Consider the following 14,859-nt stretch of genomic DNA (forward strand, 5'->3'; position numbering starts at 1 on the left):
CTTAATTTCTAACACATATTTAAGTAAGTTTTTTCTGGAAGAATTTGTTTGGAATGTATCATTATATGGAAGTTAGACAAAAACAATAAACACTACAGACAAAAATAAAATAGAATGTTTTCAAAATGGGTGCTACAGAAGAATGCTAAGAGACATGTGGGTAGTTGGGATAATTACGGAAGAGGTACCAAATCAAATTGGAGAGAAAATAATTGTGGCACACCTGAACAAAAAAAGATCAGATGAGTGGTACACATCTGGAGGCATCAAAGAATCATCAGTTTGGTAACGGACGGGAAGTGTGGGGGACAGAAATTGCAGAGGGAGACCGAGGCTCAAACACAGCAAGCAGGTTCAAGTAATGAAGGTTGCAGTCATTATGCAGCTTAGACATGACGTGTTTGGGGAGAGCTGTATGTAACCAGTTTGTTGGTGATGTTCAGTATGTAATGGAACAGCTCAAAAGTATCAGTGAAGTATGTGATAGACTCCTAATTTCCTTTATGGTGCAACAAGATATCTTCCACAATTTTTTTGGATTACAACATTAAAAAATTAGTGTAACATTCACACACAAACTAACAAAAATTTATATAAGGAAAATTATTTTCCCACAAATAATGTAATTTTAAAACTGTCATGCATATTTAGTGCATTCATGTAACTAGAAACATTCTTCCCCTCCTCCTCCTCAGCATCACCACAATTACTACTACTGTTGGCATTAATATTGGATACTGAACTACAAAAATTAAAAATTAATTATAAATGAAATATGCACAAAGTTGCTTATATTTACGATGTGATTGATACTTACAGCAAGCAATATCTTTGGATGTTTTGGACCCGCTGACCCTTGGCGAGCAGCACCAGTTACAGTCTGACATGTTTTGGAAGTAAGTTTCCGTGTAGCATAAAGGCAAGGTGCATTGTGTTGTACAGGATGCGACAATTCAGATAGGGATTGTGAGGGTAAGATTAGAATAATTACTGCATGAACAGAGGCATTCAAAAATCATTCTTCCTGCACTCCGTACATGAATGCAATGGGAAGAAATCCTAATAACTGGTACAGTGGGACATACCATATGTTACGCACTTCACAGTGATGTGTATGGTAGAAATATAGATGTAAATTATCAGTAAAGATTGAATGAAATGTGGAGAAAAGAAGTAACCTGCCTGTTACAGATCTTTTAATATAGTACACACAATGAAATTTGAACCCTAAAATCTCTTCCGCATCTGTAGATGCCTTGTGCAAGCCACAACAAACCCTGATAATGAATTAACACTGAATGGCAGATAAAACAAAATCATTTATTTCAACACTGACAGAAAAACAGGTCTCATGTCGTCTCTTGTATTTACTTCTGAGAACACTAAGGGGTAATGGTACAAACAGATCACTGTGGGAGTTTGTCAGGCTTGCTATGTCTCATCTGCTTTACTTCAGTTATTTCATCACAGTGCCAATAACAATAGATAAGCGAGTTCACTACCGGTATACCTCGGCATCCCAGTTCTACACACCAGACCTCTCTAGCAGAATCTCTGGCGAGGCAGCAGGACGAGGAGTACGTACCGGCTCGTTGGCGTGGGGCAGGAACATGCCGAGCGAGAAGAAGCCGAGCACGGGTCCGCCGACGGCGCCAAATATCGTGAGGCTGGCCTGCAGCACGCCACCGAGGAACTGCGCCATGAAAGCCAGTCCCAGAAACAGCAGTCCGAACACCAGTGCCAGCAACTTCCCCACAAGCGGCGACCGCGACTCCCCCAGCGGGTGGCCCTGGTACCGCACGTACAGTGGCTGCCGAACACCGCAAAACTGCGTCACTGTTTCGTCACGAACGGTAATCGCACAGCTGGCTAGCGACCACATACGCAGAGCCCCTGCACTAACACGGGAACCGATACCTGTCTCCGCAATGTTCCGGCGGTGGTCTCTCGGCAGTCTGCTCACGGTATCGTGACAGTAATCCGTGTTTACACCGATAGGCCAAAATTGAGAGGCCGCTGCCTATTGCCAGCTTCAGTGCAGCCTGGTGCACTGTAGGTATCTGATGTGAGAACAAGTGGATACGAGCGCTGTGGAAACTGCACAGATCATTGGATTTTGGCGTACTACCGTCATTAGCATCTACGGACAGTGGTCGAAGGGTGGTGGAATCTAAAGTCGGTGACAAGGCGTTTAATGTATGTGCCAGTTAACAGAGTGTGGAGGTCGGTGGCTCGCCTGCTCTGTGAAGAGGCACGGATGGCAGTCTTAGCGATATCTGAACGACTTCACCATACGTGGCGTGAACTAGCGGAAACTAGCGGTAAGCTCTTACATCTCCATTTTTATATCAGTAACATAATGCAGTGTTATGACTGGAATAAGGTGGACTGTCTAACATTCAGGACCGTGGAGCTCAGTGCAGAAATGGCAACTAATAGGCAAAAGAGGAAATTCCATGGCCTACAGAAAGGCAGAGGTGAAACATCAGTCGCTGGCAACTCTCGAACTGTAATTAACATGTCTGGGAGAGAATTAACAAAAGATGAGCATTCAGTTCTGTCGAAAAGAGGTTCCTGCGGAGGACATTATAGCGAATGTGGAGGCAGGAAGCCGTTTGTTACCATCGCACTCCGTGGATGAAATCGGGACTGAACAGAGAGAGAGAGAGAGCGCCCCCCCCCCCCCCCCACACACACACACACACACACACACACACACCAACTGTTTTTAATACAGGGACATATGACACCCATCCACCCATAGCCCACATATTCCTCTCATCGCAGCTGCAGTAGGCCTCACCTTAAAGTAATCCTCCAATGTGACGGCAGCCAGCGAGTTGACGGCCGACGAGACGGTGCTCAGGGAACCACTGAAGATGCCAGCGACGAAGAGGCCCGGCAAGCCCGGCATGCCGCTCATTGTGTCCACCACATACAACGGCATCAGCTGCAAATGAAGTGCTCGTGTCATTCCGAGGGCAGCTGCATTACATCTGGCACAGGAGACCGTGACAGCGCTGACTCGGGTAAACACAGGATGGACCGACATCTGCCTGATATCATGTCAAATACCTCTCAGTTCAGTTACCACAACTGCATTGTAATTTGGAACTTCCTAGCAGACTAAAACTTGGTTCGGACCAGGATTCAAACCTCAAATGTCACCATTCAGTGGAATGCTCTTCCTGGCTGAACTACCCTGGTCCAGTTGGCACCCCGTCCTCACAGTCTGACTATTGACAGTGCCTCTCCACTACTTTTCAAACTTCACGCAAGACTACCAGTACTCCTTGCTCTATCACAAAATTATCTCAAATTACCTTATAAATTATGTAACAAGAACCAAATTTGTTACTGAAATAAAGCATCTAATTTAATTAGATACTTAGATACCTATTTACTGTGAAAAATTGGAAAGAAAGTTTATGATATTGCTGTAAGTTTTACTGGAGTCAAGAGCAATAATTATATACACTGCCTGGCCAACAAAGTGAAGCACTCTGAAGACTGATCAGATGTTAATGTAACAAAGCATGCATACACACACACACACACACACACACACACACACACACACACACTCTCTCTCTCTCTCTCTCTCTCTCTCTCTCTCTCTCTCTCTCTCTCTCTGCAACGGGTAGAATGGCCATAAGAGTGCATTACTGTTTTTTATGTTTTGTGTTGTTACCAGGTCTGGTACAATATAAAAAAGGCATGAACAGATTAGGACATTAAGTGGTCACTGTGAAGGAGACAGAGAAGCTGCATAATCATCTGAGAAGCGTTATCAGCACCTGCAGAGGCCTCATATTGACTTTCCATTTGGGCAGATTTTCTAATTATGCAATATCCAAATTAAATTTTTGAAAACAGCTACAAATCACACTTTTTTTGTTGTATTGACTGGTTTCACTCTTCAGATTAACAAGAGCATCATCAGAATATACACTGTAAAAGATAAAAATTGAGGCAATACAGGAAACTTACACTGACATCACATGAAGTACATATTCTCCTTCCAGTATGGTGATTTATGTTTAAAGTTGGCTGACAGGCCTAAAGATTAATGTGGCTCTACTATAGTACTTAAACTTGTGTTTAAAGTGTGTTTAAAGTACAGCAGTAAATGATGACATAGATATGACAGCACGAGAGGAACATACAAGTAAATCTGTAAAAATCAAAATATCTTTCAAAATACATTATAAAAATACATATTTAAAATATCTATTCAAAAATGCACTCAAAACTACTGTTTTTAAAGATACTTCTAATAGGATGATATGGCAGGTAATATATGTTTCCAGAATGAGATTTTCACTCTGCAGCGGAGTGTGCGCTGATATGAAACTTCCTGGCAGATTAAAACTGTATGCCGGACTGAGACTCGAACTCAGGATCTTTGCCTTTCGTGGGCAAGTGCTCTACCAAGCTCTACCAACTGGGCTACCCAAGCACGACTCACGCCCCGTCCTCAAAGCTTTACTTCTGCCAGTACCTCATCTCCTAACTTCCAAACTGTATATTAAATCATATACACACATCAAAAAAAGCTTTGCATCACGCCGTTTCCCAGAACTCCTGAAGACAGATATTGTCTGTGGATATTGTAATATTGTATCACAGACACAGTCCCTTTGACTGTTCAGAGCTCCACTAAAAGTGCCCAAAGATGTAAACAACCATGCATGAGCAGCACCTATTAGATGGAGGGGACTGACAGCCAATCAGTTCCAGTGATTCCACCACGAAGGAGGTACACGGCTCATGTTGTCTATAGTTCAACCATGCCTAGACAGTTAATACTGCAGTTTGATCATGTCTGCATTGTAACTTTGTGCCAGGAAGGCTCTCAACAAAGGAAGTGTCCAGGCGTCTCAGTGTGAACCAAAGCGATGTTGTTCGGACATGGAGGAGATACAGAGAGACAGAAACTGTTGATGACATGCTTCAGTCAGGCCGTCCAAGGGCTACTACTGCAGTGGATGACCGCTACCTATAGACTATGGCTCAGAGGAACTCTGTCAGCAATGCCACGATGTTGAATAATGATTTTTGTGCAACCGCAGGATGTCATGACTCGACTCAAACTGTGCCCAATAGGCTGCACGGACTGCAACTTCCCTCCCGACATCCGTGGCAAGATCCAGCTGTGCAACCACGACACCGTGCAGCGTGGTACAGTTGGGCCCCTACAACAGGCCGAATAGATCACATCAGTGTATCAAGCGTTCATGACTAAGACATCATGAGTGAACTGCTTAATCTTCTTCAACTCTTGCAATCATACTCTTAATACATAGTACATGGAACAGAAAATATATTGGATTAATTAATCATCATCATCATTTAAGACTGATTATACCTTTCAGCATTCAGTCTGGAGCATAGCCCCCCTTATAAAATTCCTCCATGAGCCCCTATTCAGTGCTAACATTGGTGCCACTTCTGATGTTAAACCTATTACTTCAAAATCATTCTTAACCGAATCCAGGTACCTTCTCCTTGGTCTGCCCCGACTCCTCCTACCCTCTACTGCTGAATCCATGAGTCTCTTGGGTAACCTTGCTTCTCCCATGCGTGTAAGACGACCCCACCATCTAAACCTGTTCGCCCTGACTGCTACATCTATGGAGTTCATTCCCAGTTTTTCTTTGATTTTCTCATTGTGGACACCCTCCTGCCATTGTTCCCATCTACTAGTACCTGCAATCATCCTAGCTACTTTCCTATCCGTAGCCTCAACCTTATTGATAAGGTAACCTGAATCCACCCAGCTTTCGCTTCCATACAACAAAGTTGGTCGGATGATTGAAGGGTGCACAGATAACTTACTCTTGGTACTGACTTCCTTCTTGCAGAAGAGAGTAGATCGTAGCTGAGCGCTCACTGCATTAGCTTTGCTACACCTCGCTTCCAGTTCTTTCACTATGTTGCCATCCTGTGAGAATATGCATCCTAAGTACTTGAAACCGTCCACCTGTTCTAACTCTATTCCTCCTATTTGGCACTCAATCCAATTATATTTCTTTCCCACTGCCATTACTTTCGTTTTGGAGATGCTAATCTTCATACCATAGTCCTTACATTTCTGATCTAGCTCTGAAATATTACTTTGCAAACTTTCAATCGAATCTGCCATCACAACTAAGTCATCCGCATATGCGAGACTGCTTATTTTGTGTTCACATATCTTAATCTCACCCAGCCAGTACATTGTTTTCAACATATGATCCATAAATAATATGAACAACAGTGGAGACAGGTTGCAGCCTTGTCTTACCCCTGAAACTACTCTGAACCATGAACTCAATTTACCGTCAACTCTAACTGCTGCCTGATTATCCATGTAAAGACCTTTAATTGCTTGCAAAAGTTTGCCTCCTATTCCATAATCTCATAGAACAGACAATAATTTCCTCCTAGGAACCCAGTCATATGCCTTTTCTAGATCTATAAAGCACAGATACAATTCCCTGTTCCACTCATAACACTTCTCCATTATTTGCCGTAAGCTAAAGATCTGGTCCTGACAACCTCTAAGAGGCCTAAACCCACACTGATTTTCATCCAATTGGTCCTCAACTAATACTCGCACTTTCCTTTCAACAATGCCTGAGAAGATTTTACCCACAACGCTGATTAAAGAGATACCTCTGTAGTTGTTACAACCTTTTCTGTTTCTGTGTTTAAAGATTGGTGTGATTACTGCTTTTGTCCAGTCTGATGGAACCTGCCTCGACTCCCAGGCCATTTCAGTTATCCTGTGTAGCCACTGACTTAATTTCATCCACCCCAGCTGCTTTATTGCACTGCAGTCTATTGACCATTTTCTCCACTTCCTAAAATGTGATCCTATTTCCATCATCATTCCTATCCCATTCTACCATGAAATCTGAAACATTACTGATCGCATTTTCACCTACATTGAGCAACTCTTCAAAATATTCCCTCCATCTGCCCAAGGTATCCACAGGATTCACCAGCAGTTTTCCTGACCTGTCCAAAATACTTGTCATTTCCTTCTTACCTCCCTTTCGAAGACTGCTAATTACATTCCAGAATGGTTTTCCAGCAGCTTGACCCATAGTCTCCAACCTGTTTTCAAAGTCTTCCCAAGATTTCTTCTTGGATGCTGCAATTATCTGTTTGGCTTTGTTTCTTTCTTCAACATAACTTTCTCTGTCTACTTGAGTTCTAGTATGTAGCCATTTCTGATACGCCTTCTTTTTCCTTTTACAGGCTGCCTTGACTGTGTCATTCCACCAAGCTGTTTGCTTCATCCTACTTTTACACACTACTGTTCCAAGACATTCTTTAGCCACTTCTAGTACTTGTAATGGTACTTTGACTACCGCGCCTCCGCCAATACAAAGATATAATTTACAATCGCGCACGCAGAAGAGCGCTGCGCCAGCGACCGATTTTTATAAATAATTTTGTTCGTCTTTTTACTTTTTGCGTAGGTTTTTGTTTTCAACAACTAATTGATGACACTCTCTCTCTTGTCTTCATACGAAACACGTGTATTTTTCGGCGATGTGTTGAATGTGCTTTTGGGTGGAAATTAAAATTATATTACAAAGCGAGGTTGTTTCAATAGTGATTCGAGGTGGTTATCGCCAAATTTGTAAATTGATCATGACAGTGACAACTTGAAGAAGTTTTCAACAGACGGAGAAAAGTGAAAGACGGGTCGTCCTACAAGAGAAATTAGGACGACAGCCATGAAGACTATATTGCGTATCTAACAAGATTATAAGGTAAATTTCAATTAGTTTCTGATGCTATTTCCGTACAGTCGCTTTTTGGTAGTGTTGCCGACCCGGTCTGCCATGCACGGTCAAATTAAAGCACGATCTCAATCAATAATACGAAGACCGCCTTATCCGCAATTGAAACCACCAAAATTCAAAACCCAATCAGATTTTCTATTTTATATTTTTCACGGCAGAACCCTGAGAAAAAGGAAACACTACAATTGGCGTCCTGGTGACAGGACTTACAATCTCCGGATTTGATACAGGTGCAATTATTATAAATTTTGGACATTTGATCTCATTTTAATCACTTCATAGCATCAGAAAATGAATTTGGACTAAGTGTAATTCATTTCAATTGTAATGTTACGTGCATGAAATTTACAACAATATTGTTTTCCCTGTTATTAATTCGTGTTAATTTTCATTTTCATGCTGAGGAAATTAATAGGGTAAAAAAATTAAAAAATAAAAAAATAAAAAAAGGAAAAAGGATAACGTTCCATAAAATAATTTGCACGGACGCGAAAGAAAAATTTTGGATTGAAAACTGTATATTTGACGCTACATTTGCAACATTAATACTGAAGAACAGGTTGAGTACAGAAATTTACATTTTTTCCAGTTTAAAGCAAGCTGCCACGTGTACTTCCTTTATTCCGATCCATTTATTTCGCAATTATTTTTTCAAATTGTAGTTAAAATTGATTTACTATTATTGCAAATGATAAGTGAAGAGCATATTCACAGTCATTTATTTGTGACAGGGAAATTTCAGTACCAGTTCAATAATAATTCAATTTCTAATTAAAAATCATATCGAAATATCCATTTCCATAAGCGAAATCTCAGATTTCAACATATCATATTTTATTTTATTTTATTTTTTTTTTTTTTTTGTTTGCCATTGGAAAATTTTATTTGCAATTAGTTACGAAAACCGCAAGATGGACGCTAGACGCGTAGAAATTGTTTCCGCGGACGAGCTTAGTGAAAGTGACACATTGCAAAACATGTCCGACAGTCAAATGAATATTGAACTTAATTGTGAGGATGTTCAAGACATAATTTTACCGGATCGATTAAGACAACAACCCCTATATTTAAACAGATATACAGGCGAATGGAGAGTGAGTACTACGCGACAAAACGCGACATTGACAACGTCAACTTCAGAACCAGACAGCAATCAGACACGAAAGAATGACGAAACTAAGACACAGGACTCTGACATGCTCAACCAGATTCTGAAGTTACTTGGTGACCAAAACAGAAAATTTGACAAAAGATTTGACGCTTTAGAAGAGAAAAATGACAATTTAAAACGTGACATTGGGAAATTTGACACTAAATTTGATGAACTGACACGGGACATAAAACAAAATTTTGAAAAACAATCGAGACAAATTGCCGACTTGACAGAAACCACCAGTAGTCTTGAAAGGAAATTTACTGACTTATCAGACAAGGTTACGAGACAAGAAAAGGTATTTGTGGAATTCAGTGACGAGACAAAAACTGACTTACAACGATGTAATGAGAAATTGTTAACAGTAGTTTTTGAACAACAGAAAACCAGTACCCAAGTTGACGAATTACGATAGTCACACAATTCCGTAAAAACAAACCAAGAACACTTAGACCTGACGATTACAGACCTTTCAGACAGATTAAATGATGTAACATTGGAGCAGAAATCCTTACAGGAAAAGTTAGAAAAACTTGAAGACAGAGCAGATGTAGCATCTTTGAAGAATGACACAACTCTAGCAGAGAAACTTGTACATGAATGCAAATTATGTGATGATTATTTAGATGAGAAGTTTGAGACAATGACACAGATCATTTTAGATAAGACAAAGGAACAAGTAAAGGGAGAAACAGATAATATTCAAAAAGAGGTACGTAAACTTAAAGAAAATGTAATAGCAAGTTTGTCAGTGATACCAAAACCCATAACAGGCAACCAAAACACAAATGAGAATCCAAATAATGCTAGACCCAGCACACAGCCGATAATAGAATTACCAATGAGTGATACAAATCCCAATGAACCATTTTCAATGCTACCACAAGATCAAAATTGCTATCAGACATCACCACATACTATGCACAGTTTGACACAAAATGCAGGACCCATAATACCATCGGGAATAGCTGATGAAACATTAGTACGACATGGATACTTTCCGACATTTTCATGTGATGAGAAAGACAAAGTGCATCCGATTGTTTTCATCCGATCTTTTGATGGTATTTTCCCGAGACATTGGTTAGAAGCCGATAAAATTCGATATGTTACAAATTTGTTACGTGGAAGAGCAGCTAAGTGGGGAGCAGCAATGAAAAGACGATGTTTAACATTTAACAGTTTGAACAAGCATTTCTTGAGGAATTCTGGTCGATCACATAACAGCAAAGTTTAAAACGAGAAGTGTACAATCCAGAAATTTACAACCCGAAGAAAGAGACTTTACGTCAATACTTTGAACGCTACCTAGACAAAACATTATATTGGACAAAACCAGCAGATTTACCAGACGTAATTAGAACACTTAAAAGCCACTTACCATTTCCTTATCGTGATAAATTAGTAGGAGTGTCCGAGGACAACATAAAGAATTTTTTCAGTTATGTTGATGAGATAGATGTTGTTTACAGAGATGAGATCAGGAATTTCAATCAATTGTATCCGATCCATCCAAGCAATTCGCGTATGCACAACAGAAATGACAGAGGCTATTGGAATCTGCCTCCGACACCACAACAAAACACTCAAAGAAATAATTCGCACTACACTGGGACAAATCCATTCAATATTAGGAGAAACAACTCGCAGCATTGGCAAGGAAACAGTAATTATTACTATAATGGTTATCCGAACAGTAATTACAATCAGAACAATAACAGTTATATTCAAAATAACAACAACAGAAGAAGGAACCGAAATCATAGAGATCAAAGAAGAGAGGATAACAGGTACCATCCAGGATATTTTCAGAGAAACAACGTACAACATCCAAACATGTATTGCAGGAATAACAGTAATGACAATACCAGTTACAGTCATGGACGAAATAATGTATGGGGAAATCACAATGGACCACCGCCACGACACATGCAATACAGCAAGCAACTCCCAATGCGACGCGAGTTAATGTCAACAACCAAACAGCTGATACTTGGGTGACGCGCGACAGAAAAATAAATATTATTGAGTTGGGCAATGAACCCAACCCGCAGCAACAACCGAATTTACCAGAAAACGAACGACGACCGAGCTAAGCGCTCGAGTTACGGTCAATAGGGAGCAGAGCGCAACAGAACCGACGATTTGTTTTCTCCGATATGATGACAGTAAGAAAATAGAAAAAGAATTATATCAGGATGTAGATTTTAATAGTACCAGTAAAACAAAGAAGATTATTCAGGCTATAACACGAGTTACGATTGGTAGTTATGAAGTGGAAGTAATGTTAGATACAGGAGCAGCAGCAAGTGTCATTTCAATGTCCTTATATAATGAACTCAAACAAATAATGAACATACAACATTGCCAGTACAGAATTGTCACATTATAAGTGCCACCGGTAACAAATCGAAGAATGTGAAATTTCAAGCACTAATTAACTTTACATTTTCAAATATACCACTCAATTACAATTTTCTGGTAGTAGATAAATTAGTTATGCATTGCATATTAGGAATTGACTTTTTGAATGAATATCAAGCAATCATAGATTTAGGAAAAGGGAAATGTCATTTAACCGTAAACCAACAACAACTGACAATAGAGTTAACACAGGGTACAAATTTAAACAGTAAACAAGGTAAGTTTGAACAGTTACATTTTGTGTATCCACCAGCAACAAACATATGTGATTTAACTTTTAATGAAGCTGTAGCTCAGGAATTATACCTAATGATTTATATGAAAAATGCACAGAATCTGAATATCTGACAAAGGAAAAACAACTTGAATTACTTGAAGTTTTGCAGCAATTTGCTGAGGTATTTGTGGAGAAACCTCGAATTATTAGAGGCTATACTTATGAGATGGATGTTAAACCACACAAAACATACTGTAGAACATATTATAATATTCCTTGGTCAAAGAAACCCGCAGTTTCGAAAGAGATTGAAAAAATGCAAGCTTAGGGTATCATTGAAAGGTCACATTCACCATATTGCAGTCCGATCCTAGCAGTTAATAAAGAGGATGGTAGTGTACGGTTAGTGCAGAACCGCACGAGAAATTGACAAAGTTATAATCCCAATCAACACACAACCTATCAATTTGGAAGAACAACTTTTAAAATTTCATAATGTACAGTATTTAACCAATATCGACCTCCGCTCATCGTTTTGGCAGGTGAACCTCCATAAAAACAGTCGTAAATACACTGCATTTCTATGTGAGGGACGTAGTTATCAATTTTGTGTTCTACCCTTTGGTCTACGAGTGAGTGCTGGAGTATTTATTGAAGCCTTAGATGCTGTTCTTGGACCACGATTGTTATCGCAAATCACAGTTTATGTTGACAACATTGTCATTGCCACCACTACTTGGGAAGAACTTGCTAATCTTTTGAAGCAACTTCTGACTAAATTTTCTGACGCAGGTGTCACTATCAATTTATCAAAGACGAAATTAGGGAGGAGAGAAATCAAATTCCTTGGTCACATCATATCAACTGAAGGCATTTATCCAGACTCAAGAAAAATTGATGCAATAAAGAATTTTCCATCCCCACAGAATTGTAAACAACTCAAAGCCTTTCTTGGTCTATCTTCATTCTTTAGGAAATTTGTACCCTACCACCTTCTTAACAGTCCACATCTTCTATCTTTACTCAAAAGAAATAATATTTGGAAATGGACATAGTTCTGTCAGACAGATTTTGAAGCGATTAAGAATGCTTTAGTTAATGCAACGTTGTTATGTCATCCTGACATGACATCAGACTTTTGCCTAGTAATAGATGCAAGTTCCTATGGGCTCGGAGCATTTTTATTCCAAATTCATGTAGAAAATGAACAAACAATCATCAAACCTATAAGTTTTGCTAGCCGCACGATCACTGAATGCGAAAAGTCATATTCAGTGACCGAGCGCGAAACACTTGCATTTCGCAAGTTTCGCTACTTTCTATGGGGAAAACGTACTAAGCTTTATACTGATCATCAAGCTCTTTCTTTCCTGCTATCATGCAAGTTATTACATTCACGTCTTGCACGCTGGTGTGCATCACTACAAGAATATGATTTTGATATTATATATATAAAAGCAGAATCCAACATTATAGCCGATGCTCTATCTCGTTTGCCACAAGGCCTACAAGAATTTTCAGATGTGACAGAACAAACATCAGATTTCAAAATTTTACTCATGTATGACGGTACATTTGCACCTTACTACAAAAACATGTGCAGGAAGCTAGCCATATTGCAGGACAATGATCCCAGGTGGATCCAGAAAAAGAATAAATTACGTGCAGGAACAGACCCACATCTTGAAAAATATTACACATTACACAAAGAAGTATTATTTCACCGACGAAACCCTGAATCACAGCATTGGTGTGTTTGCTTACCTGAAGCTCATGTCGATGATTTTATTTTATTTACACACAGAACTTGGGGACACTATGGTGTAACCAAATGTACAGATTAGATTATACAATATTGCTATTTTCCAAATTTAAGGCGAAGGGTATTGAGTAATATTAGGAAATGCATCATATGTCAGAAAGCCAAATATTCTAATTGCACAAGCACAAATGAATTGCACCCAATCATACCTAAGAGGCCATTACAGCTAATTTCTTTAGATATTGCAGGACCCTATCCACAAGCACGTGGAGGAATGAAATACATCCCTGCTGTGTTAGATGTTTTCACAAAGTATTTAAAATTATATGCTTTACGTTCAGTTTCTACCACTGCTATTACCAGACGTCTATTAACAGATTATTTTGTAAGAATAGAAAAACCTGAAGTTATGATCACGGATAATGCAGCATATTTTACCAGTTTAAAATGGAAGACTTTTATTGAAGAACGGAATGTTAAACATATTTTAATTTCAAGATTTCACGCAGCAGGAAACCCAGTAGAAAGAACATTTCGGGAATTTGGGCAGTTTATGAGAACACACACACCAGAGAAGCATACAAAATGGGTAGAATACCTGGCACCATTTGAACAAATAGTGAACAATTTAACTCACATTTCTACTGGATACACACCAACTGAATTAATTGTGGATAAAACAGAAAGAAATGAATGGACAGACCCTCTGCCTAAATCTACAGCAACAACAAATCATGTTAGTTTAGAAGAAAAGGTAAGACAAGCTTACACAACATTATGTGACAAAGCTAAGGAAAGAAAGCAGAAATATGGCAGAGGTGTCAGGAAAGCACAAACATTTCAAGTTGATGAGTTAGTTTTACTAAGAACACATCCTAAACCCACAAAACTGAAACATTTAAACAGGAAATGGCAGATCTTATACTTTGGACCTACCGAATTGCAAATATTCCACACCCTGGCTGTTATTCATTAGAATATCCATTAACACATAAACCCAGAGGTCTACATCCACACAGACATTTGAAAAAATACATACAGTAAAATGTTAGCTAACGAGAAGAAGATAATTAATATGATATACAGTTATGATGAGCCCACATTTAAGTTATACAGATACTTACAATCTAATGAATGCAGGTAAGTCTAGAAAGCAATGTGAACCATCCAATAGCTAATTAGATATTTGGTTATAAGAGGAGTTGCTATTGAGGCATATACACATTAGAGGAGGCAGAGAACTGAACAGAATTATTTTCTTTAGGAGGCATGTGATAATAGTAATGTTGATGTGAGTGACTGAATGAGATGAGTGAATGTAATTTTAATTTAATAAGAGGATAAATAGTAATATGGAGAGAGGTAAATGGAATATAAGATGAGAAAAGGGTATTATTATTATTATTATCATTGAAGTAAAAAAGTAAATGATGATGAATAACTCCGCCATTGCCGGTCCCAAGCCCGGATCCTCATCTTACAAGTGATGAGGGAGGAGGAGGGG

At 39.2% G+C, this 14,859-nt stretch overlaps 1 protein-coding gene across 1 annotated transcript in view; it reads right to left on the reverse strand.

Moving 5' to 3' along the window:
* LOC126213500 (putative sodium-dependent multivitamin transporter) overlaps positions 1-14,859 on the reverse strand; it is a 616,831-nt gene that overhangs the window by 35,463 nt on the left and 566,509 nt on the right. The window contains exons 3-4 of the mRNA XM_049941337.1: positions 2,804-2,950; positions 1,586-1,810 (exon numbers count right to left, since the gene is read on the reverse strand). Of these exons, the coding sequence (XP_049797294.1) occupies positions 1,586-1,810; positions 2,804-2,950 (372 nt within the window). The remainder of the gene's footprint in view (positions 1-1,585; positions 1,811-2,803; positions 2,951-14,859) is intronic.

Source organism: Schistocerca nitens, chromosome 11 (assembly GCF_023898315.1).
Source record: "Schistocerca nitens isolate TAMUIC-IGC-003100 chromosome 11, iqSchNite1.1, whole genome shotgun sequence".
NCBI classification, from domain to species: domain Eukaryota; kingdom Metazoa; phylum Arthropoda; class Insecta; order Orthoptera; family Acrididae; genus Schistocerca; species Schistocerca nitens.